At 45.9% G+C, this 27,375-nt stretch overlaps 1 protein-coding gene across 2 annotated transcripts in view; it reads right to left on the bottom strand.

Annotated features, from left to right (window-relative positions):
* The window catches only part of PIBF1 (progesterone immunomodulatory binding factor 1), a 176,419-nt gene that overhangs the window by 78,094 nt on the left and 70,950 nt on the right, over positions 1–27,375 (bottom strand). For both annotated transcript variants that reach the window (XM_067562782.1, XM_067562783.1), the window contains exon 12: positions 15,009–15,159. In XM_067562782.1, the coding sequence (XP_067418883.1) occupies positions 15,009–15,159 (151 nt within the window). The remainder of the gene's footprint in view (positions 1–15,008; positions 15,160–27,375) is intronic.

Genomic DNA, 27,375 nt, shown 5'->3' with positions numbered 1-27,375 from the left:
AAAACTGACACTGCTTTTTGTTGTTATTCATTAAAAACTGTCAGTTAGTCAGAATGTCCCATTCTTTGAAGATGGATCTCAGAATGCTGTTCTTCATGGACTACTCGTGATTCTCAGAGAAATTCCTGCTGAGGTTATTGGATCACTGATTCAGAACACCCAATAAGTATACAGCTATAGGAATGAGGACATCCTTCGTGCAAAAGAACCAAAACTTTACTGCTTCTTGGCAGAGTTGGCTGGAGCAGGCTTTACCCTGCTTGTTCACATAATACATTACAGTGGCATTGTCGGTAAGCATGTGAACTTCTGCATCCTTAATCTGGGCCCAAAAGTCCCAGCACAAATTGCAAATCACTCGAAACTCCACAATGCTGAAGTGAAAGGAGTCTTCCCGTTCTGTCCACAAACTGTGAACTTTCAATGTACTTAAATGCACTGCCGCCACTCCTCCTGCTCCAGTGTGAAGGCATTGGAAACTATAGTTCTGGTCAGAGGAGAGCAAGAAAAGGGTACACCTTCTTACACATTATTCTGGTCTGCCCACCACTCTAGGGACTGCAGGATTGCTAGTGGCACTTGGATAAGCCTGTCCAGTGACTGACAACTTTGGAGACAGACTAACTTCAACCAAGTTTGAAGAGGATGAAGGTGCAATCTCACATGTTGGACTATTTAAATGCATATGGGCATATGACCGAGTAACGTTAGGCATACACGGACCATAGCTGAAGGGTGAGACCAGAGGGACAGACAAAAAAAACCAACCAACCAAACAAAAAAAACCTTCCAAGGTTACTTACCAGTAACTGATGTTCTTAGAGATATGTTGCTCATGTCCATTCCACTATAGGTGTGTGCATGCCTCCATGCACAGTTACCTGGAAATTTTTTCCCCATAACAGATCCCGTAGGGCCGGCTCCGACGTCCTCTGGAGCCCCGTGCACATGCCACGGTATGTGAGGCGCTGCCAGCCCTATGCCCCCTTGGTCCCTTTTTTCTGCCAACTCCAGCAGCGGGAACGGGGGTGTATGTCATGGAATGGACATCTGCAACACATCTCGAAGAGCATCAGTTACTGGTAAGTAACCTTGTTTTCTTCTTTGAGTGCTTGCTCATATTCATTCCACTATAGGTGACTAACAAGCAATACCTTTGGAGGTGGGTCTGAGTTACTGGTGAGCTGCCCTCAGCACCACTCTGCAAAATCCCACATCCTCTCTCGCCTGCTGGACGATGGCGTAGTGGGACGTGAAGGTATGCACCGACCTTAGCAGAGAAGGAGATTCGGAAGATGATTCCAAGCTTGAAGGCAAAGAACATTCTGCTAAGTCTGACAGGAACAAAGGAGCCACCCATGGTGGAGCCATCATGTGTCCTGACTTGTCTGAAGCCCTGTATGCGGGCTGCATCAGTACTGATGAAGGCATAGCAGTCTGTCCCTTGACTACCAGCAGTGTCACTAATACATCTCAGACTTGGCACCAGAAAGGACACTGTTATCAAAGGAGAGGCCAATACTGAATCTGTAGATCTGGCCCATTCCAGGCCTGGAAAAACTGAAACTGTCTCTGAAGCCGAAGATGGAATCAGTATTGACAATGGATTTCTCAGTGCCAATACAGAAATGTGTCCCTGCAATATGGTTTTTAAGTGGTGCCATAGATGACGACAGCAATCAATCTGGATGATCCTGTGGCTGCAAAAGACACCATCACAGCTGAGGACTCCTTTATCAACAAGTAAGTCCAGAACAATGAGGAAGAGTAAATCTGCTGCTGTTTGATAAGCCTGTGGGGTCGATGTGGTCAGTGCTGAGGCTGATATTGTTTGTCCTAGACTCAATGGCCACCACCACACAGACTGTACCAGAGTTGATAATACAGTGCTTGAATGATCTTGCCTCGGTACAGGAGAGCGTGTAGATGACGCAGCTCTATCCTGAGCACTCAAGGAACTCCAGTGCCACCCAGCACCCTTTCAGAAGAGGAGAAGAATCTCTCTGAGCTTAGGGCACTACTACTAACTAGAACTAAGGGCTTGTCTATATTGTGGACTCCGTGGCGATCAATGCAGTGGGATCAATTGAGTGGGTCATGAAGACCCAGTCAATCGATGGGAGATGGGCTCTCTGGTTGATGCTGTCATGCTGGGTAGATTGGGTGGGGGGGGGGGAGAGCATTTGTTATATTGTTTGACATCAATATGTCAAAATCATATTAATTCATGTGAGATAGGCCATGTCAGGTACTGTTAGAAAGGTTGTAATATGCTAAGTAAGATAATATACTTATGTTCATGTGTCATATGTGAAATGGAAGTTATAGATATATTTGATATATCTGTATTTCAAATGGTGCTGTCTAAGTAATGACTCAGACAGGATGGCTGCAGAACAATAGCCTGCTTTATGGCCCATTAAGATATCCCTAGGTGCAAGGGGACCAGGGGGAGAAGCCGGAGATACACCTAATGAGGCGCCAGGACTGGCCCATGTGGCTCTGGACTCCATTTTAGTTCCTGTAAAACCCTATAAACCGCATGGCTAGGGCCAGAGGGTATATAAGGCAGAGGTTTTGGGAACCCATTTTGTCTTCAGTCACCAGTCTTTCAGTCGGGACATAGCTTCAAACACCTCTCTACCTCTGAATCAAGTCATCTGCAACTGAAGCTGTGAACCAAGAACTGAGGCCCATCCAATTACTGGATGTATATCAGAGGAACTGTACAAGCTTGCAACTCCACAGTTCTCCCAGAGACTTGCTGTACATGGACTTTCAATCATTTGTATGTATCTGATTGCTCTAATTCTTTAACATTTCTCTTATGGTTTATTTCGTTCTTTTTACAATAAACCTTTAGTTTTAGTTACTGAAGGATTGGCTGGCAGCGTGGTATTTTAGGTAAGATCCAAACTTATATTGAACTGGTACTGTGGCTGACCCTTTGGGGTCAGAGAGAACCTTTTTAGTAAAGAGCACAGAGTTTAAATAACTGGTCTCTTTACTGGACCTAGTGCTGATTTGGGAGCCAGAAGCTGAAATGCAATAAAGGGGACTGTGTGTATTTGTATACTGGCTTCTGTGAGGATTCAGAAGTGCAGTTTGTGGCTGGTTGGGAAGTCTGGCTTCAGTGCCACCCACCAGTTCTGGGAGAATCTGCTCCCTTTTTACAGCCTGCCCTGACCTTGGCATTTTCAGGGGGCTACCCTGGGCACGGGATGGGTCACAGACGCCATTAGTCCACCTCCCCAAAAGGAGTAAGGCTGCATCGACGGGAGACATCTCCCATTCACGCAGTGCCGTGAAGACACAGCAGTACAGCAACATAAGTACATGGACAGGAGATACACAAGCTACGTTATGCAGCTTGCATATCTCTTGTTGACTGCAGTTGACAGTGTAGACCAGCCCTAACTAACTAGATACAAAATACCGAGAGAAAACTAGCTGAAACAACAACGAAAGTGTAAGGTAAGGTACCACATGGCATGATCTGAGTCAAGCTGTGGGCAGTGAGAAGGAATTGAGGGGGTCAAGGCAATGCTACTCTTAAATAGTCCAAGGAGGAGCTACAAGGGCCAGAGTGCACATGCAAAGCTCCTGCAGGTAACTCCTAGACAACATGCTCTGACTTCAGCATACTGCTCATGCACACACCTGAGTGGAATACACATCTACAACCACTCAAAGAAGAACGGATAAAACAAGCATTTCCATTTGTAATCACACATACACACACACACAATAGATCAGATCCTCAGCTGCTGTGAACTGGCATAACCAAGTTGACTTCAGCGGAGTAACCAGAAAAGGATCTGATGCTATATACTTATTTTTTAAATTTGAAGTAAATGTAGCGCTTTTGAAACAAAAAGGAAATGAAAAAGGATTGATGTCCTTGCGGGCTGAAGTCCACAATTTAGCCACAAATGTACTCATAGTGCACACTTCCATCACACAGTACTGGGCCAACATGCCTTAACTTTTTCTGGAGGGTGCAGTCTCCATGCATACATGATTCTTTTTGACTCTCCCCTGAAACTACCAACAAGCATGCTAATTAAGACTTTGATGTTTGTACTTTTGAAGATGTAGCCTGTCAAAGATTACATATTTTGAAAATGGTATTTTGGAGTAAGAAACATTTTGGCTACAAACTCATTTTCTCTCCCTCAACTTCAAAAATAAAACAAGCATGCCCTATTAATTATAAAATTCACAAAGAGAAAAAGACCTACTCAGTTCTTCCTCCCACCAGTGAATAATTATTCTCTGAAATCTATTTTTACTAATGCATTGTGCAATCTAGTTTCAGAGGTCTCAAAGCAATATCTTTTGGATTATTTTATATTGTATAGTTAATTAATTTAGATCCTTTCACACAAAAAAATAAAAAACTTAATCATTTTCTTTTACCATCTCATTTGCGATATAAAATAGCAAACAAGTAATTTTTAGCTCCAAGAGTGAGTGTTTCTTATTTCTCTGGCAGAATACCATTGCTGCAACATGCAATAGCATAATTATACACTCTAAGTAGAACTACGTGCACAAAATGTACAGGACAAAATATTGGCAAGAGCATCTCAGCTTTGAATGCAGAAGGAAAAAAAAAGATCTAATCTATTATCTCCAAGCTCTGCTATTACTAACAAACTAAGAACTTATAATGCTTTCCCTTAAACATACAATCATATAAATTATACTTATACCAATGGTTTTATTTGTAAACTAAATTATAAGAGAAGCAAGCCCAATATTACCTGGAATTTTAACTTTTTAAAAGCACAGTAAAAAAGACAAAGTAATCTATTTAGAGTTAGATCACTCAGTAATCTGAAAATATATCTGGACATTTTATAGACAGGGGTACAAGATTTACAGATATACAAAAATTAAAATCAGTTTAGATAGCAACATACTTCATGACACCCTGCAAATGCAAATTTTTCTAGAGCAGTTTACCCCTTTCAATAGCACTGAATAAAATCAAACAACATGGGACAAAGAACTGAGAGAACACAAGATATTCAAGATTGATGTTACATTTAAATATGGAAGTAACTATAGTCACAGTTATTGTTGGCTAGGAAATTCTACTGCTACTAACACACCCCTACTGTGTAAGCAGCAAGACAACTTTTTCTTACCCTGCCTTTCCACATTGATACAACGCTATTGAAAGGAGTAGATTGAGGAGGCGGATGCCATAACTTAGACAAACCTCCAGGGCTATATAAATTATGACAGGACCTCTCCAATCCCCAGAATACCACAGGAGGGTGCAAAGATGGCTTAAAGTTACCCTAGTCCCTCCCCTCCCACTGGACTGTAAGTTCTGTGCTGGGCCTTTTAGGGAAAGTCTCCACAACAAAGAAAAACCTACGGCTGGCCTGTGCCAGCCGACTTGGGCTCACAGGGCTGTTTCATTGCTGGGTAGACTTCTGAGTTTGGGCTGAAACCCAAACTCTGGGACCCTCCCACCCCACAGGTTCCTGGAGTTCAGGCTCCGGCCCAAGCCCGGAAGTCCAAACAGAAATGAAATAAGGTGGACAACTTTCTAATTTATAAAAAATGGACACTGAGTGACGGAACTCCTCCCCTTCCCCTTGAGGCCCCCCCTAATCTCCATCTCTTTCCCTGAGGCCTCCCCCCTCCTGCTCCTCTTCCTCCCCTCACCATCGCTCACGCTCTCTCCATCTCCCCTCCCCTGCCAGCTGAACAGGGCTCTAAGGGTGCTGGGGGTGACTGAAGTAGGATGTTTGAGGGAGAGTTGAGCTCCAGGAGTGAGTGATTGGGATGGGACAGGGGAGGGAGAGCCATGCTCGGGGGATGATTGACTGGGTCAGGATGAGAGAGGGAGAACCGTGCTCCAGGGGTGGAGGTGGGTGGGGCAGGACAAGGGAAGGAGAGCTGCATTCCAGGGATGGGTGTGTGACTTGAGCAGGACCCGGGAGCTGCTGCTACCTCTCTCCACCACAGCTGTTCCTGAGTGCTCCTCCAGGCTCCAGCAGCAGCTGCTGCTCTTCCCACTGCTTGGTGGCAGAAGCCTGCTACTGCAGGTGACTGGACACTGCCAGATCCCCTTTTCAATGGGACTTTCCAGTCAAAAACTGGACACCTGGCAACCCTACAATGGAACAGCCAAGCAGCCCGAGCGAGCCACACACAGGTGTCTAGTTGATGTGTAGATATATCCATTGAGGAACATCACAGAAACTCACCTTATCTGTTCAGATACATTGGCATAGGCTATGTAAGGTAGGGCCTGACAGGCAAAGACAAGAAGTTTGAACTTGATACAGGTAATGAGCCAAGACACATGTGCATTGTGCTAAATATGCTTGTTTTACTGTTATCTTACTCTCTTCCTCCATCCTCCATATTATTTTGTTCCCTTGTTGTCATCAATTGTATTGCACACAGTAAGATCACTGGGATAAGGTCATTCTTTTTAATTAATGTTTGTAGAGTGTTTAGCACAAAATGGCCCCATTGTAAGAATAGCAAGAGTTCTGTGCACCTTAAAGATGCCTAAATAAATCTGTTAGTCTTTAAGGTGCCACAGAACACTCGCTGTTTTGCTAAAAACAGACTAACATGGGTACCCCTCTGGAACTCATCATAAGAATGACATTCACAACATTGATATCCCCCATCCACTCAAAAAATCTACCCCCTTTCAATCATCCAAACAATCTAAAAATAAGGTTACTTACCAGTAATTGATGTTCTTCGAGATATGTTGCTAATGTCCATTCCACTATAGGTGTGTGCACACCTCTATGTATGGCTACCCGGAACTTTTTTCCCCTTAAGCAGATATTGTACGGCCGGCTCGGGCGCTCCCTAGGGCCCCACACACATGCCGCGGTATATGAGGCACTGGCAGCCCTACGCCCCCCCGGTCCCTTCTTTCTGTCAACTCCAGCAGTGGGGACTGGGGGTGGGTTGTGGAATGGACATGAGCAACACATCTTGAAGAACATCAGTTTCTGATAAGTAACCTTGTTTTCTTCTTCAAGTGCTTGCTCATGTCCATTCCACCATAGGTGACTAACAAGCAATACCTTTGGAGGTGGGTTGGAGTTACCGGTGAGCTGCCCTCAGCACCTCTCTGCCAAATCCCGCGTCCTCTCTTGCCTGCGAGACGATGGCATAGTGGGATGTGAAGGTATGCACTGACGACCAGGTTAGAGCTGTGCTGATGTCCTGCAGGGGCACCCTCCAGGAAGGCTGTAGATGAGGCTTGAGCTCTGGTTGAGTGTGCTGTGATGGTTCCCGGAAGCGGCACCCTCACCTGCTTGTAGCAGAACTTGATGCATGATGTAATCCACGAGCAGATACGCAGGGTGGAGACAGGTGAGCCTTTCATCTGGTCGGCCACTGCGACGAAGAGCAGTGTCGATTCCTGGAACGACTTTGTACGCTCGATGTAGACGGCCAGGGCTCGTCTCACGTCCAGCGAACACCATCTCCTCTCCTCCTCCAAACGTGAGATTTGGAAAAAAACACGGGGAGAAAAATATCTTGATTACAATGAAATTGGGAAACCACCTTGGGCAGGAAGGCTGGATGCAGCCTCAGCTGAATCTTGTCCTTATAGATCACTGTATAAGGGGGCTCCGAAGTTAAGGCCCTAATCTCGGAGACCCTCCTGGCTGAGGTAATGGCTACCAGGAAGGCTACCTTCCACGAAAGCAGGAGCAGAGGGCATGAGGCCCTGGGTTTGAAGGGGGGCCCCGTGAGTCTCGAGAGGATCAGCTTGAGATCCCAGGGAGGCACTGGGTCACGGATCTGCAGATAAAGCCTCTCCACCCACTTGAGGGATCTGACTGACATGGGATGGGAGAACAGCGATCTCCCCTCTAGCGGCTGATGGAAGGCCAAAATGGCCGCCAGGTGAACGTTCAATGAGGCCAGCGCCAGACCCTGGAGCTTTAGCTGCAGCAGGTACTCCAGGATTGCCTGTATAGGTGAGAGGCTGGGTGGAATACCCGGGACTCCGCCCAACAGGTAAACCACCTTCACTTAGCCCAATACATGACCTGTGTGGAAGGTTTCCTGCTGCCAAGCAGAACTTGCTGGACCTTTACCTAGTAGGCTTTCTTTCCCTCCATCAGCCACAGAGCCTCCAGGTTGTGATGTGCAGGGAGTCCAGGTCTGGGTGCAACAGGTGACAAGGGTCCTAGGATAGAAGGTCGTGCCGCCTTGGGAGCTCCAGGGGTGGGGCGATGGAAAGGTCCAGCAGCATGCTGAACCAGTGCTGTCTTGGCCAGGCTGGAGTGATGACTATAACGTTCACCCTGTCCCTCTTTATTTTCAGCAGGACCTTGGGTATGAGTGGAATGGGCGGAAACGCATATATGGGAGTCCCCGTCCAGTCCACGAGGAACGAGTCAGAAATCAACCCAGTCTCATGACCCCAGAGCGAGCAGAACCTCAGAGACTTCGTGTTCTAGGCCGATGCCGATAGATCCAGTTGGGGAACGCCCCACTTCTGGAAGATCATAGCCACCACCTCTGGGTGCAATGACCAGTCGTCGCGGGGTAGAAACGACCTTCTGAGGCGATCCATCTCATCGTTCCTCACTCCCGGGAGGTGAGAGGCAGTCAAGTGGAAATCGTGACTCACGGCAAAGTCTCACAGATGGATAGCTTCCTTACAGAGGGCTGAGGAGTGCGCTCCCCCTGCCTGTTTATGTAAAACATGGCTGAGGTGTTGTCCGTCAGCACGTACACCACTCGGCCTGTCAGGAATCGGAGCAACACCTTGCACGCTAGGTGAATGGCCCTCAGCTCCTTCACGTTGATGTGCAGGCGCCTCTCCTCCCCTGACCAGAACCCCTGAGTGCCTAGGTTGGCGCTGATGTGGGGTCCCCAGCCTACGTCTGAAGCGTCGGAAATTAGGATGACCAACGGGACCCAGTTCCCTGAACAGAATGCCCTTCATCACTGCCCCGGGAGTCTGCCACCAGTTTAGGGAGGCTAAGACGGCCAAGGGAACTGTGACCACCTGGTCCAATGGGTGTTTGCTCGGCACATATACCGAGGCAGTCTGAGTCTCAGGCGAGCTAGTCTCACTATGTATGCAGGCCGCCATGTGGCCTAACAGCTGTAGGCAGTGCCTGGCTGTTGTCGTGGGGCATTGGTGCAGCAGGGAGGTGATGGAGACCATTGCCTTGAAATGTGGCTGAGGCAGGAAGGCTCTGGCCTGGGAAGCGTCGAAGGTGGCCCCAATGAATTCTATGCATTGCACTGGGGTTAGTGTGGACTTCTGTTTGTTAATGAATAGTCCCAGCCTGCTGCACATGAAGCAAGTGAGGGTCACGCTTTCCTGCACTTGGGACCTGGACCTGCCCCTGATCAGCCAATCGTCCAGGTAAGGAAAAAATTTGCACACCCTTTTGTCTCAGGTGGGCATCCGCTACCGCCATGCACTCGGTAAACACCCTTGGAGCCGAAGATAGGACAAAAGGCAGGGCTGTAATCTGGTAGTGGGAGCCAGCCATTGTGAAACAAAGAAAACGCCTGTGGCTGGGGAGGATGGACACATGAAAGTATGCATTCTTGAGATCAAGGGCGGCATACCAGTCTCCTGGATCCAGGGAAGGGATTATGGAGGTTAGGGAGACAATGCGAAACCTGAGTCATTCGACATATTTGTTTAGACGACACAGGTCTAATATGGGTCTCAGACCCCCCCTACGCCTTGGGGATGAGGAAGTACCTCAAATAGAACCCTTTCCCCCTTCTACCTTGACCATTTCCACCGCTCCCAGGTTGAGGAGGGTGCCCACCTCCTGCAAGAGGAGTTGCTCGTGAGAGGGGTCCCTGAAGAGGGATGGAAGAGGAGGATTGTTGGAGGGATGGAAAAGGAAGGGGTAGACGTAAACTGTAGGGCATAGCCCCTTGAGACTATCCCAAAGACCCAACACTCCGAAGTGATTTTTGTCCATTTGGGATAGAAGGGCCTTAACCTGTTTAGGAAGGGGTGGGGCGGATCCAGAAGAGCAGTTGGGGTGCCACCCTCGGGCACACCATCAAAATTGCCTCCTCTGGTTGCCTGACCTCCTGGGGGGCCTCTGCTGCGGAGATGAGGAGGAGCTAGAGGGCTGATTTCTTCTTCTAAACCCTCTGTTCCTATCCCTATTCCTATAGGGTTGAAAAGGCCTGAACAGAGGCCTTGGCTGCTGCTGCACCTGGGGCCGTGACTGACGCCTGGAAAACAGGGGTGTGTAAAGGTCCAGGGAGCGAAGCATGGCCCTGGAGTCCTTCAGACCGTGCAAATTCGCATCAGTCTGGTCTGAGAATAGGCCGACCCATCAGAGGGGAGGTCCTGAATATACTGTTGCACCTCCTGGGACAGGCCCGAGGATTACAGCCACGAGCACCTTCTCATACAGATGGCAGAGGCTATGGCCTTGCCCGCCGAGTCAGCAGCATCTCAGGATATCTGGAGTGCTGCCCTAGCTACCGTGGTTCCTTCCTCCATGATAGTGCTGAAGTCTGCAGCCTGGTCCTGGGGCAGGGCCTCAGCGAACTGCCTGAGGGAGTCCCACAGGTTGAAATTATATCTGCCCAGGAGGGCCTGATGGTTAGCAATCCTGAACTGCAGGTTTGCCGTGGAATAAACCTTCCAAACAAGTCCAGCTTCTTATTGTCCTTGTTTTTGGGAGAAGACCCTGGCTGACCTTGCCTGTCTCACTCGTTAGCCGCGTCTACTACCATGGTTCCCGGGGCGGGGTGAGTGAACAAAAACTCAAATCCCTCGGCCAGGACATAATATTTTTCCTCAGCCACCTTTGAGGTAGGGGTGACCGAGAAAGGGGTTTGCCACAGTGCCTTTACAATCTTAAGGACCCTTTCGTGGACTGGGAGAGCCACTTGCACTGGGGCAGCTGCCGCCAGCACATTAAAGAGACTATCTTCGGCCTCTTAACTCTTTCACCTCCAGCCCCAAGTTGGAGGCTACCCTCTTGAGCAGCTCCTTGTGCTCCCTGAAATCCTCCAGTGGTGCCAAGTGGTCCCAGGAAACTGCCTCGTTAGTTGAGGAGGAAAAAGACTGCTGAGGTGAATCCTGTGGGTGCGCCCTGTCCTGGTGAAGGGTTGCACCCGCTGAGGGTTCCTCCCTGGGTCCGATTCCTCGTCCGAGGAGTGGTGTCTATGGGCCTGGACTGCACCCCCGATAACGTAATGGATTGGGGTGTTGGCCCCACCTGGATATCCCGTGGGGCCCAATAAGGCCATTGTTCTGGCCATTGTCCCTGGGGCCAACCTGGGGCTGACTGCACCGCAGGCTGTGACGCTTTGTGGTGGCGTTGGCTCTCCCGACGACTGTCCCCACTGGGAGACCCTGAGTCATCCTCATAGTGAGAGGCCCTGGACTGGTGGTTCCATGTAAGTCCTCAGTCCTGGGCGCCTTTCCGTGCTGGGGACCGCCCTCTTGACGCCTCCGACCTGGAGGACGATGAGGACTGCCTCTGTCGCCATGAGCGGTGCCGACAAACGGAGGTGCACTCCAAAGAGCTAGAGGTACTGGAGCGTTGTCTCGGTACTGATGATTTCTGCTGTCACTTGCCTTGCGGCCCTGCAGACACCTTCGGTGACTGAGGTCGGCGCCGCTCCGAACTCCTCAGTGCCAAGCCGGACTCCGGTGACCTGGTTCCGCGTTGTGGACTGCGCGGTACTGGGTCCTCTGACGGCGACTGAGTTCTGTGTCATCTTGGTGCAGGCGAACTCCTCGGTGCTGGGTCCTTCGACGGTGACCAGGTTCTGTGCCATCTAGGTACAGGCAAACTCCTCAGTGCCGGGGATCTGGAACGGGAGTGCAGCCTAGCAGAACTTGACCTCTGCCGCCTCCTGGCATGTACTGCCTCTGGTGCCGGGGATCGATGTCAGCGCCGAGAGGGGGACTCCACATCAATGCCAATCTGGAGCGACTACTGGGGGAGCGGCTCTGCTCTACCCTCAGAGACCATGCAGCGGGAGATCTTCCTCCCTGTGCCAGGTATCTCCACTACCATTCAGGAGGACCCAACGCAGGTTTCCCCTGTGACACCGGCCCTTCTCCATCAGTGGAGAGGGAGCGGAGGTGGCGTAGGCAAGGCCAACAAGGCTCTTGCCACCTGAAAAGCCTCCGGTGTCAACGGCGTCGGCAGGGGCATTCTTCCACTCCCAGGCGTCAGGGGAGACTCCATCATTGGAGATGCAGGCACCAGAGAAGACTCGACGGGCTGGGTTCGGTGCATCTCCGTACTCGACCCTGCCCATACCGACGGCGCAGGGGAGTGTCTGCGCTCCGCACGCTGCTTCTTCCTCTTCGGTGCCAGCGATGCTGCGCGGTGTCGAGTCAAGGGAGGAGCACTCAAAGAAGAACCAAAAATACCCCAGGATAGTTTTTACCCCAAAAAGGTAGATGAGTCAGAGACTCCAAGTGATTTCACTACTGCTATTTATGAGGAAGGCACTCAGATATTACGACAAATAGTATAAATTCCTAAATCAGACAGATACTTGAGTAGGCCATTATAGACTACTGTCATATTAATAAGTGAAGCATAACGAGGAATCAATGAAGAGACTGTAATAGTCATATTTCAATAGTGTCTTCCACATGAACATGCTCTACAGGGAAAAAATGCCAATAATTATTTGATACAAGCCATTTCATGTGTGTAAATACATGGTTTCTTACATAAACAAACATAGCATACAAGAATAAAGGCCTAATCAGTCAAGGGGAAAAGAAAAGTGTAGCATTTCAAGATAAAGAGTTTCAGAGTGGCCCCAGAATTCAAAGGCTGAAATCTTGGTCTCACTGAAGTTAATGGCAAACTCCCACTACAACGGGGCCAGGATTTCATCCTAAATCTTTTGTTTCATATTGCTCTGGAAAGCAGATTAGAAGATTTCTATGGCACACTTTAAAAGAACTTTACAAATAATGAACACATTTTCTTCAAATGGGTTGTTTTTGCTTCTTTGTTATTTGAATTAAAATGCCAAGAGTTTAATTGGAATATACAGGGAAAGTGTGTCCCCTCCTTCTTCCTCACATGTTTTTAAACAATAGTAGGCTCAATTTTTTCCTTCTAATTTTCCCAAAAAGTTCACCATTTGGTTGAGAACAAGCATGGAGGATTTCAGCCATAAAAAGATCTGTTTAAATAAATTACAAGCAACTGGAGGAGGTTGCAGAATGCAACCTTAATTACAACTTTCACTACCCTCAGACGCTATAACAGTAAAAAATACCAATGATTAATTTAAAAGGAATGAAGTGTCCTCATTTTCAGCATCATTAGATTCACTCAAATCTTTTTTAAAAAATAAGAGAACAATGGTAGATATTAAGAAACAGTAAAAACAGGTATGGTAAAATAGTAATTTATATTAGAATTCTTTCCTTTTCAAAACTTGAATGGTTCAATTGTAAACCAATATTGTTGTTTTTAAATCTTGTACTGCAGCATACAATTTTAAGGTATAATTAAAACTCATTAAAATATTTAGCAAGAAGCTAATACTTTCAACTCCAGCAACAGATCTTTTACCTGCTAAGACCACAATGAATAAGAAAGTCTGCAGGGGTAAGGAAGAAACCATTCTGAACTACGAGTTTCTCTTTGGGAAAATTCTTCATTATCTTCATGAGTATGCAAGTCCAAAAAAATTCTTCATGTGTTTGATGTTGACACATGGATACCCCCTCAGGCAGAACAACACATGCATTTCCAACAGCATGTTTATATTATTGTCAGTAGTATATATCAAATATACATTATTAAATGTTATACTGGGTCAAAATTAGACAGTCATGCCACCCTCCAGGTACAGCTGCTTGTAAAGTTTTATACAATATCTACATCTTAGTTGCTCAGCCCAATCCAAGGCATCTTTCTAACCTCACACCCTTTTGTGTGCTATTATTTACATAAAAAATGTAACATTTGCAAAATTCCTCTATTGTACTTAAGTGAATATGTCATCTATCTCATTCTAATGAGAGGTAGCCCCTACATGGAACCTCAAATAGAACTCTTGTTCTGGAGTTATCTGGGTTCTGATCCTTTAATCAGTGCATCTCAGGGCTCCACATGGACACAATGGTGTACCTAAAACATACTGAGTTGCAGGATCAAGGTCTTAGTTTCTGTTTGTATCCGAAACTGAAAGGGCCTGTTTTCTGGATCCAGTCTGCATATAAACCAGGATAGTTGAAATCTCATTAAAAGAGATGACCTCAAAAGGATTCCATCAGATTCGTTGATTTGTTGATTTTGCCACTTTGGCAAAATTTTTCAAAAATAGCTTGTAACATCTCTACACTGTTAAATCTGAACTCTAGTCATGGTTTTACCTTGAACCCAAATTTCTGAATCCTCATCAGAACTTAATACATATCTGGATCCAGCTTCCCTGGACCATATCTAATTAATATCAATCATTCACTGAATTAAAAAAATTATTATTTATGTATTGCATTGTAGAACCTAGATGCTTCAATCAAGGATCAGGGCTTTATCACGTTAGCTGCTGTGCAGCTGTAACATGATAAAACCCTGATCCTTGACTGAGGCATCTAGCATGTTTGTATCCGACATTGTAGAACCTAACAGGAACTAACTCATATGTATTAAAAAAAGACAGGCCATGTCCCATAAACCTAACAATCTAAGACTACAATAAGAAAGAAGAGGTGGAGAGAGTAACACAGTAACAGTATTTAATGATTTAGTATAAATAAGGAATGTTTTCACATTTAGCATAAGGTCCAATTTTATAATATTTGGTACAAACATTTAAGATGCAATAAATATTTTAATATAAAATGCAATAATATTTTCAATACACACTATACAATTTGTATTGAAAGTATTTATTGCTTCTTGAATCTCTATCTAAAAGGCTTGTTCTAAATACTATAAATACCATCACAATGCATCTCTATAAGAACACCAGTATCGCCAGAAAAAAACAGTATAATTTGGGTCCAAACTTACTTTCTGCAGTTTGCATTATTATCTCATCAAGTTCTTTTTCCAGTTTTTCGTAAGTGTCTAGCCTTGCCTGATGCTCAGAATTCTGTGCCTGAAGTTCCATAATTCGTGTCTCACTAGATGCTTGAAGGCTATAAAATTCCTTAGTGAGAACCTGTGAGAATGAACAAATAGAAAGACCAGGAAGTCAGGATTATAACTATTTGTGAGGGAGGTGAAAGCACATATGTGAAAGATTCGGTAGACTAATATTTAAAGATGACATATTTTCAATGTTTGTTGAAAAGTCCAATTTAATGTGTCATACTGAAAAGGAAAAAAAAAAAAAAAAAAAAGCCTTAAACAGCAGCTATTCCCTAAATATAATATCTTGGACAGATCTACTCTCTTGGGTCATGTGACATTTGACAAGACATCTGACAGCTCTTCTTAAAGCTCTAGTGATTTCATGAGCCTCTACTTGAGGACACAACCAAAATCCTGATGGGAGGAGAGTCAAATAAAAAAAAAGATAATGGAAAAAAAGGTGTTAAATACATAGGATTTTAATGGAAGGTATTTTGTTGTTTACTTTGACTAGTTCAGGGGACTTTTTTAATAAAAATGATAAATGCATAATTATCACAATTTGATATTTATAATTAACTTATTTCCAATAAACAGAGAACTAAAAATTAATACATTATCAACATTCAAGACAAGTGAAAATAATTAGTACAATAGGTTGAGGAGTTAAATAAAAATAGGCACATACTCAAAAATAAAAGTCTATATGCAAATGTTAGAATCTTAAAAGCAAAAACAGGTGAACTAGAATGCCTGGAAATGGAAAAGCACCTTGACAAAGAACAAGGTTACTTACCAGTAACTACTGTTCTTTGAGATGTGTTGCTCATGTCCATTCCATTATAGGTGTGTGCACGCCTCCATGCACGGTTACTGGAACTTTTTCCCCCTTAGCAGATCCTGTAGGGCTGGCTCCGGTGCCCCCTGGAGTCCCGCGCCCATGCCACAGTATATGAGGCACTGCCAGCCCTACGCCACCTCAGTCCCTTCTTTCTGCCAACTCCGGCAGTGGGGATGAGGGACATGAGCAACACATCTCAAACAACAGTAGTTACCGATAAGTAACTTTGATTTCTTCTTCGAGTGCTTGCTCATGTCCATTCCATTATAGGTGACTAACAAGCAATATCTCGGAGGTGGGCCGGAGTTACCAATGAGCTGCCTGCAGCACCGCTCTGTCAAAGCCTGCATCTTCCTGTGCCTGCTGGACAATGGCATAGTGGGACGTGAAGGTATGTTCTGACGACCAGGTGGCTGCTCTGCAGATGTCCGCCATTGGCACTCTAGCTAGGAAGGCCGTAGACGAGGCTTGAGTTCTGATTAAGTGTGACGGTACCCGGAAGCGGCACCTTCACCCACTCGTAGCAGAACTTCATGCAGAAGGTTATCCACGAGGAGATGCGCTGTGTGGAGTCAAGTGAGTCTTTCATCCAGTTGGCCACTGCAATGAAGAGCTGCGTCGATCTCCGGAACGGTCTCATGTGCTCGACGCAGAAAGCCAGGGCCCATCTTATGTCTAGCGAGTGCCACCTTCTCTCCTCCTCCGATCTGTGTGGTTTGGGAAAAACACAGAGAGGAAAATATCTTGGTTATAATGAAATTGAGAAATCACCTTGGGCAGGAAGGCCATGTGGCCTCAACTGAACCTTTTCTTTATAGAACACGGTATGGGGGGTTCTGAGGTCAGCGCCCTAATCTTGGAGACCTGCCTTGCCAAGGTAATGGCCACCAGGAAGGCCACCTTCCAGGAAAGCAGGAGCAGAGGGCATGAAGCCATGGGTTCAAAGGGGGGTCCTGTGAGACTTAAGAGGACCAGGTTGAGATCCCAGGGAGGCACTGGGTCACGGACCTGTGGATAGAGCCTCTCCACCCCTTTCAAGAACCTAATCGTCATTGGGTGGGAGAAAGCGATCTCCTCTCCAGCAGCTGATGGAAGGCCAATATAGTTGCTAGGTGGACCTTTTGGGATGCCACAACCAGTCCCTGGAGCTTTAGCTGTAGAAAGTACTCCAGGATCACCTGTATTGGCAAGAGGCTGGGTGGGATACCTCAGGATTCCGCCTAGGAGGTAAAACCACTTCTACTTAGCCCGGTTCATAACCTGCATGGGGGGCTTCCTGCTACCCAGCAGGACTCGTTGGACTTGTGCTGAACAGGCTCACTTGATGTCGCTCAGTCACAAAGCTTCCACGCCATGAGGTGCAGAGAGTCCAGGTCAGGATGCAGCAAGCGACCATGATCCTGGGACCTGTGGCTGTGCCATCTCGGAGGGTCCAGAGGCGGGGCGATCAAGAGGTCCAGCAGCATGCTGAACTTGTGCTGGCGTGGCCAGGCCGGAGCGATCAAGATGGCGTCCGCTTTGTCCCTCTTGATCTTTAGCAGGACTCTGTGCTGGAGGGGAATGGGTGGGAAGGTGAACATGAAGCTCCCTGACCACTGCAGGAGGAAGGCGTCGACGATTGACCCGGCCTCTCAACCACGGAGAAAGCAGAACTGTGGATACTTCTTGTTCCACGCTGATGCGAACAGGTCCACCTGGGGAGAGCCCCATCTCTGGAAGATCATAGACACCCTTTCTGGGTGCAGCGACCAAGCATGATGGGACAAGAAGGCAGTTGAGGCAGTCCACCTCGTCATTCCTCACCCCCAGGAGGTGAGAGGCCATCATGTGAAAATCGTGTCTCACCGCAAAGTCACATGGACAGATAGCTTCCCTGTATAAGGCTGACGAATGGGTTCCCCCTGCCTGTCGATGTAGTACATGCCTGCTGTATTGTCTGTCAGCACCTGTACCGCCTTGCCCGCAATAAAGCGGAGGAACACTCTGCATGCCCGGCGAATGGCTCGCAGTTCTTTCACATTGGTGTGCAGGCGCCTCTCTTCCCTCAACCGGACCCCTTGTATGCCAAGGTCAGCGCTGATATGGGCACCTCACCCTACGTCTGAGGCATCCAATATCAGGATAACCGAGGGAACTAGCTCCTTGAAAGGAACGCCCCCTAACGTTGCCTGATGGGTCCTCCACCAGTCCAGGGAGGCTACGATTTCGGGGGGGAGGGGTGGAGAGAGGGAGGACTGTTACCACGTGGTCCAGAAGGTGACTGTTTGTACTGTACACTGAGGCCAGCCATTATTGAAGCAGCCTGAGCTTCAGGTGAGCCAGCCTCACCACAGAGGTGCAGGTCGCCATGTGTCCTAACAGCGGTAGGCAATGTCTGGCTGTTGTCATAGGGCAGTGGTGCAGGTGGGCAATAATGGAGTACATTGCCTTGAAGCGCGGCTGAGACAGGAAGGCCTGGTCTGGGAAGCTACCAGGATCGCGCCGATGAATTCTATACGCAGCACCGGAGTTAACATGAACTTTTGTTCATTTACCAGCAGGCCCAGCTGGCAGCAAGCGGTACATGTCAGGCTCACACGGCTCTGAACTTGGGACCTGGACCTGCCTCCAATTATCCAATAGTCCAGGTAGGGGAAAATTTGTACCCCCTTTAGCCTCAAGTGCACAGCCACCACCACCAGGCATTTGGTAAACACCCTCGGGACCAAGGACAGGCCAAAGGGTAAAGCTATAAACTGGTTGTGGGAGCCGGCCACTATGAAGCGAAGGAAGCATCTGTGGCTGGGGAGAATAGAGATAGGAAAATACATGTCCTTGAGATTGAGGGCGGCATACCAGTCTCCTGGATCCAGGGATGGGATTATGAAAGCTAGGGAGACCATGCAAAACTTGAGTCTCCTGAGGTATTTGTTGAGACGACGCAGGTCTAATATGGGCCTTAAACTCCCTTCTTCTTTGGAAATGAAGAAGTACCTCAATTAGAACCCTCTTCGCGACATGCCCAGAGGGACTTTTTCCACTGCTTCCAGGCAGAGGAGGGTCTCTATTTCTTGAATGAGGAGATGCTCTTGAGAGGGGTCCCTGAAGAGAGATGAAAGGGGAGGATGGTTGGGAGAGGAAGAAACAAACTAGAGGGTATAGCCCACCAAAACTATGCTAAGGACCCAGTGGTCCGAAGTCATTTTGGCCCACTCGGACCTGACTGGAACTAAGCGGTTTAAAAAGGGTGGGAGGGATACTGGATACAGGCTGGGGCACTGCTCTCAGGTGCACCATCAAAAAGGGCCTGAAATTGCCCAACCGCCTAGATGACCCTTGCTAAGGGGCTGAGGAGGAACTTGGGGGCGGATGGCGTCTCCTAGAGCCCCTATTTCTGTCTTGTTGTCTCTAGGTCGTGAACGGCCGTGGCTGATACCTCTGCTGCTGCGGTCCCTGGGAACATGCCTGATGCCTAGAGGTCTGCTTGTTGGGCATGTAAATGCCCAGGGAGCAGAGAGTGGCCCTTTAGCCCTTCAGACCACATAACTTTGCATCCATCTGATCCGAGGACAAGGCTGACCTGTCAAAGGAAAGGTCCTGGATGGACTGTTGGACCTCTATGGACAGCCCAGAGGATTGAAGCCACACACATCTGAGCATTCAGATGGCGGAGGCTATGATTCTGCCCACCAAATCAGCAGGATGCCTGGAGAGCTGCTCTAGCCACCGTGGTACCCTCTTCCACAATGGTATTAAAATCCAGCGCCTGGTCCTGGGGCAAAGCCTCAGCGAAGCGCCTCAGCGAGTCCCCAAGGGTTAAAATTATACCTGCCCAGACAAGCCTGCTGGTTGGCAATCCTAAACTGTAGGCTTACCATTGAATAAATTTTTCTCCTCAGCAAGTCTAGCTTTCAGTTGTCCTTGTTTTTTGGTGTAGAGCCCGGCTGTCCCTGCCTATCCCTGTGGTTGGCAGCATTCACCACCAGGGACCCCGGGGAGAGGTGGGTGAACAAGTATTCAAACTCCTTGGCTGGGACGTAATACTTTTCCTCAGCCTCTTAGATATCAAGACTACAGAGGAGGGGGTTTGCCACAAGGCTTCACTATCTTGAGCACCCTTTCGTAGAAAGAGGGAGGGCTACCTGAGCTGGGACAGCCACCACAAGTATATTAAAACATTGCCCAATGCCTCTTTCTCTCCTTCACTTCCAGCCCCAAGTCGGAGGTCACCCTCCTCAGCAGCTCCTGGTGCATCCTAAAATAATCTAGGGTGCTGAGTGGCCCTGGGAGAGTGCTTCATCCGGTAAGGAGGAATATTGGAGGGGCGCAGCGGGAGGTGGCACCCCTTCCCGTCGACAAGCGGTCCCCAAAGAAGTCCCTTCCTGTGGGTCTGAGCCATCGTTCAAGGGCAAACAGTGGTCCTTCCCTGGTACTGGTGGCACTGACTGCACACCCGAGGACTTGATGGATTGTGGTCCCAGTCCCCCCGGGAAACCCCAGGAGCCCCAGCAGAGCCATTGGGGTGGCCAATGCCCTTGAGGCCATCTGGGGTTACCTGCACCGGGTGCTCTGGCACCTTTTGTTGATGGTGACTTGCCCGGCAACTACTCGCCCTCCCTCCCCCCGCCCCCCCCCCCCGAGAGGACATCAGGGCCGCATCAGAAGACCACAGTGGGCCTGTATCAGAGGCTCCCACTATGCGGTATCGAGCCAGGGGAGAAGTGGTGCCCTGATCCGCGGGCGCTCCGTCACTCCGGAGAGCATCCTCTTGATGTCGCTGACCTCGCCGATGAGGTTTGATGTTGGTGCCGCAACCGGTGCTGGTGCGCAGAATTGTGCTCTGACGAGCTGGGTCGTCCGGAGCATCATCTCAGTACCTGCCTTTCGGTGCCAAGTCAAACTCTGGCGACCAGGTTCAGCACTGTTTCGGTGTGGGGTGAACTCCTGAGTGCCGAGTCTGTCTCCGATGACTGGGTTTCGGCACTGTCTTGGTGTGGACGAACCCTTCGGTGCCGGAGAGCGGGAATGGCAAGTTCTGTTTGGGGAATGGCGCCCTGCGACTGCGATTGGTGCCGCCTCCTGGGGTGGACTTCTCCCATTGCCGGGGATTGAGACCAGTGTCGGGAGGGTGACTTTGCTCCCTGTTTTGATGCAGGTCGGTCCAGCGACCACGACCTAGAACGACTTCTAGGGGAGCAGCACTGCTCCACCCTAGGTAACCGGCCTGCTGGAGATCTTCCTGAGCCATTCAGGACTTCCTCTGTGACACCAGCCCCTTCTCTCTTGGTGGAGGTAGAGGCGTAGGCAGCGTAGATAGAATTCTGCAGAATACAAGGAGGGCAGGGAGTGTGAATATGCAGAGTGCACCTCGAACAACTTCAGTTACAAGAAAGTAACTTTCATTTCTTCTTTGGGTAACCTCTGCTTATTTTTAGTCAGCAGTGTATTCTGAAAACCAGATGGTGGATAAGGGGTCCTAAGGAAAGAAGGATTGTAGAACCAATTTACCAAACTGGGCACCCAATTTATCTATGATATATAATGAATAATGTTTAGTAATCATATGTATTGAACTCCACATGGCTGCTTTACAAACTTCAACTAGCAGGACCTGTCTTATACTGCCTGACTCATCTACATAATATTTGTGTGGAAATGGGATTCCCTTTATAGTTACCCACATATGAAACAAAATTTGCGTGACGATCTAAAATCCTTGGTCCTATCTAAATATAACAATCTTTTATTCATCCAAAAAATGTAACTTTGATTCACCTTTATTTGAATGAGGTCTGGGAAAAAACACTGGTAGAGTAATAGATTGATTGATATGAAAATTGGAAATTATTTTTCGTATGAATCTTGGATGCAGGAGAAGAATGATTTTGTTTTTATAAAAATTTCTAAATGGAGGTTTGAAGGGTGAAGCCGTAATTATGATAGTACTATACTAAGTTCAAATCCCATGAGTAATACATTCTCTTAGCAGAGCATACAAATTTAGTAAACCTTTGGAAAAAAAATTAATGTCATGCAAGAATATAGTTTTACCATCTATTTGCATGTGAAAAGCTGCAACTGCAGCTAAATGTACCCATAGTGATGCAATAGATAAATCCTTATCCTCCAGACACAGCAAATATGCCAATATTGATTGAATAAGAGCTGACACTGAATCAATTCCCTAATCAGATACACATAATGAAAATATTTAAAATCATAACATTTTGTAGTTGACTGTCTTCTAGCATTAAGTAAAACATGTTGTACATCTACAGAGTAACATTTCTCTAGTTCTGTCAGAGCCCTATTGCCCACTTTGGTGTTACTGTGTCTTTAAGAGAATGAATAAAATCTTCAGGGTGTGGGAGCTGACAATTGGAGGAGACCTTTGGTTTTAGGTTAGACATGCAGATTGACCTGAGTTAAGATGCTGTGTGTGTGTGTGTGTGTATATGTGTATAAAAATTATAATCTAATAAAGACTGTTAAATTACTAGCAATGAATTATTATTAAGATAGTGGATTACTTCAATATAAAATAACACACCCATGCTGTCAGATGCAAGGAAAGCAGATCAGAATGGCATTTCCCTGGATGCCGTGACAGAGGATCTAGTGAAGCTTCTGCAGTATCTGTTGGAAAGAAGGAGCAAGCCCGTCTACACCTCTGTTGTCTCTGGCCAAGCTGGGGCGATAAACATCATCTTGGCTGAGTTCTGTTTGATCTTTTTCACAACCTTCAACATTAGAGAGAATGGTGGGAAAGCATACATTAGCTCTGTACCCCAACAGAAATAACTGTCCTTTGTGTTGATCCTTGTGCCAAACAAATCTATTTTTGGAGTACCCCAAAGAACAAATATGCGTTGAATCACAGAGTCTTTCATGGATAATTCATGCAACTGGGAAGAGTCTCTGCTTAGTTGGTCCGCTAACTGGTTGAAGGATCTTGGAAGATGTAGAGCTACTGGATAAAATTTTGTGGAGTACACATCTATCCCAGAGCTTTATTGCCTCCCTTCAAAGGTGCAAGGACCAGACTCCCTGCCATTAATTTACATAGTATATCACTGTCATATTGTCTGTGATCACTTGAACCAGAGATCCTTGTATCTGAGGAAGGAATTATCTGAGTTTTAACAAGTCCTCTTGTTAAAACATTTGTTGAGGTATGCACAAGATGTTTTTGAGGCATCTGTTGAAACGATCATGGATGGGTAGGAAGGGTTGAACATTATTTTTCTTAGTACTTGATCCTGATCCATATATCACAAATGAGATCTTTGGATTTTCTCTGGAATGGTAGATATTAGGTCTATATTATCTACTGCCTGTCTGAAGTTCTTTGCCAACCAGTGTCTCATCTTTAATCGTGCATAAGACATGACATATGTGGTTGAGGCCATAAGAAACAGTACGGAGAGAAAAAAAAATTCTTACTCTAAAATAGAGACCGAATCATAAATTTTATCTTCAGGAATTTCTTCTCCGAAGATAAGCCCTTGCCTTTTTGGAGTTGAGAAACTATCCCATGAACAGAACATTTTGTGAGGGGGTCAATAAAGATATTTTTCCATTCACCAAAATCCCCAAACTTTGGAACAGGGAGTATGTGAATTAGGTGACTCCCTTTAGTTCATTTTTGGAGGCTGCTTTAAGGAGCCAATCATTTAAATACAAAAAAATAAAAATCCCTTTTCTACCCAGAAAAACAACCATTACACATAAGCATTTCATAAAGATTCAGGGTGCCAAGGAACAAAGAGGCGGACACCATATTGGAAATGGTCCTGCCCTATGGCATAACTAAGGTACTTTCTCTATGATGGGTCTTATTGAAATATGAAAGTAAGCTTTTTTGAGATCAAGACCAGTAAACAATCTAGCTAGGACAGAAAAGGGATAATGGATCCTAGAGCTATCATTCTGCAGCGAATCCTTCAAATGTATTTATTTAGCTTCCTCAGATTCAAAAATCAGAAAAGACCCCCCATCTTCTTTGGAATTAGGAAATAGCAGCAAAACCACCTCCAATTCCTGAGATTTATTGGAACTTCCTCTATTGCTCCATCCCTTAGTAGAGAGTTGGTTTCTGTTCTTAACACCAATTAGTGAGAAGGGCCCCTGAAAAGGGAGCTAGAGGGAGGCTGGTGGAGGGAGGATGTTGAACTTTATGGTATAACCATCTTTTATAGTGTCCAAAACCCACCTGTCTGTGGTGATCTTTAGCCACTGGGTGTAACATTGGCCTTAATGATTTCAAAATATCACGAAAAAGAGACTTCAAGGTTGGTTTGCTGCTCATCAATTACATGTCAAACCCATGGTCTAACTGCAGTAAAGAAGTAGCTGAGGACAAATTCTTTTGTCTCATCCTGGATTTAAATTAGAAAAGAAGAGGATTGCTATTGTTGCTGATGATAGGATCATCTGCCTATATTGAAATATGAGGAAACAGAAGATGAAGAAAAATAAGGAGGAGAATATCACCTCTGATATCTGAAAACAGGTACAGGAATGTTCCTCCTGAAAGGTGGCAAGAAATTCTAAGATCAAGCTGTTGATCTTGTCTCTTTCTTTTTTTCTAAAATTTCACCTGTTTTTGAACTAAGAAGTCCATCCCTCTCAAACAGAAGGTCCTCAACATTTGACTTTATTTCATAGGAAAGAGAAGAGCAGTGCAACCATGCATGTTTTTGGAGTGTTACTGCTCTTACTACTCATTTTGAAGATGCACCTGAGACATCAAAAGACACTCTCAGTGCATGCTTAGCAACATTATGGCTTTCCTTAATGAAGGCATTAGTCAATCTGCAGTGTTTATTGGGGAGAATCTTGATAAACAGAGAAATTTTGTTCCAAAGGTGAAACTGATATCTTGGCCATTATGGCTAAGTAGTTAGCTAGTCACATGTTGGAAGATGAAGAGAACAGTTTCCTTCCTAAATAATGTAGTCTTTTTCCTTCTCTGTCACTGGAAGTAGAACAAAATATTCCGATCTTGATCTTTGCACTGTTCTAGCCACTACTAAAGAATTAAGGGGAGGATGTACATGGAAACAAAACATTCTTCATATAGAATCTGATAAATCTCGTCTGCTTTTTTAGAAATTGGTTGACAAGAAAATGGAGTATTCCATATTGATTTAGATCGCTGCCAGAGACCCTCCAGAAAGGGCAGAAAAAATTTGCTTGTAAAACTACTCCCAGAATATGAAAACCAGGATGGGAAGGTTCCTCCAGTGAAACCAAAGGTAATTTTAATGTAGAAACCAGTCTGCTGATTAACTCTTTAAATCAGACAGCATCCTCAGTTTGTGAAGAAGCTGAAGTTACTTCAGCTTTTCATCTACAGAAGATTTGCCTGCATGTTCCTGTTCAGGGGTATCTCATCATCTTGTTCATCATCTAGAATATCTTGGATCAGAGTCAGGGACTTCTCTGCCATCATCAGATTCATTGATAAGGGAGCCAAATGTCTCAAATATGAGTATATCAAATGTCTTGGCTCAGGGTGTCTCAGATCCATTCGCCTCATATCATTTTGACTCAGATCCACAAAAGTCTCTTTGGTTTGATGCGGAACTGAGATAATGATTTTGTAGGAATGATGATATGGAAGACCTGGAGTTGACCAGTATGGTCAAGGTATCCAGGAAGGTACCATCATTTCTGCCAATTTGCCCAGTCCAATAGCATGTGATGATCAAGGGAATACCTGCATTTGTAATAGTCTATCTCAAAAGAATGACACTGATTTTGCAGTCCCATATCAATATTTAGATCCAATTATTATCTATATGCAGATCAGTCTGTTCTTTGTATCTTGGATCTGTATGTTCATGATCAGATGAATGTGATGAATCCCCTTAATAGGAAACGATATCGGACTCAGAAAGGTGCTTCGTCTTTACCTTCTTTTTCCTTGGAAGCAAAGCTCCTGGTTCTGTAGAGGTCCCAGGCATAGACTGTTTATTATCCTAGTCTGTTCTCATTGTTGCTGGTGCCTTTTTTGGCACCAAAGTCTGAGGACTTTGCTATCACATGCGCTGTCTTTTTCGTCTGAAGCTTGGTGCTAAGGTTGATTACTTCCTGGAAGCAGTTGGTCTGGGAACCCCTTACCTCTTATTTCCATTATCCAAAGCCTTAGCAACTTTGGATCTGCAAGTTTTAATCAATAAGATTTCTTATAGGAGGACGGCTTAGAGTCTATTCTGCCTCTCCTTTCTAGCTCACAGTGTGAAAGTATCTCAGATCAAGCAACAAGAATAGTGCTCTTCTTGTAAGCATTTTAGGCAGTAAGCATCATTCTGGGAAAACTGCCGGACAAGACACACATCTTTTAAAATCATGCTTTTTGATCTTTAGATCCGCCATAATGAACAACAGTAACTAACACTAACTGCTAACTAATTATTAAAACAACAAACAAGGTTCTTAACTATCTTAAGGATCTTGAATCCGAAGGAAATTCACATCCATCCATGGTCAGCAACAACCGTTGCCATGCCCTTTTTATAGCCCCAACCTCAGAATATGCTCAAATATTGAGAGGAGTGAAGGGAGAAGGTGTGTAAGTGATCTAATAGGCACTACTAGTAGAAGGCTGCACTGTTCATCACCACCAACCGGCGCATGTCCCAAGAGTGGAAATATGCAGATGATACTCAAAGAAGAAACAGAAGATTCCACAGAATCTACAGAGATAAAAATTCTGAGTGGAGAGGACAACTCAGTTGAATCTGTATGGATATAAATCCCAGGTTATAGAAATACATGAATAATATGTAAGGTTATAATACCAGCATAATGATCAGGAAAAGAATACTGAGCACACAATATTGAGGGCAAAGAGGTAACAAAGTATAACAATAACAAATGGGGGACTGCAATTACTACAACATAAAATGGTCAAATGTCACAACTGGACAAGCTGAGAAGAGCAATTTCTCAACATCTTAAAATTATGACTTTTTGGAAAAGCTAGTTCTAGAGCACACAAGAGGAGAGGCTTTTCTCCATTTAGTCCTAAGTAACAAGGAGAAGTGGTTCAAGAAGTAACTACAGTTGAGCCAGTAAGTACTGGTGACCACAACATAACTAAGTTTGTCATTTTCAGGGAGGAAAGATATTGAAAGGAACCAAAAACTAGCACCATGCCATTACATTTTAGAAAGTGGGATTAAAAAAAAAAAGGAAGCTATTTATGAAAGCCCTCACGTCAAAAGTAGAATATGATCCAGACACCAAACTTGGATAGATATTGAATAAAAACTATTTGGACTCACAGGAAGTTTCCTCAGTTCAAAACTGGACATGCTTCTAGCACGCCTTATACTAATAAATAGATTTTGATACATTTTTGATAGCACTTATTTAATCTCTGCTCTGTCATGAGTCCTGTCAGTAGAGATAAATTCTAAGCTTGGACACAAGGAGATGTCCAGGTTCCCAAGTCATTAGATATGGTGTAACTAAGAT

The sequence above is a fragment of the Emydura macquarii genome, unplaced genomic scaffold, assembly GCF_026122565.2.
Source record: "Emydura macquarii macquarii isolate MOO-44397 ecotype Brisbane River unplaced genomic scaffold, CSIRO-AGI_Emac_v2 contig_2473, whole genome shotgun sequence".
In the NCBI taxonomy this organism is placed as follows: domain Eukaryota; kingdom Metazoa; phylum Chordata; order Testudines; family Chelidae; genus Emydura; species Emydura macquarii.
Note: the sequence above shows the minus strand (reverse complement) of the source record. Positions and strands in the feature narration are given on the sequence as shown.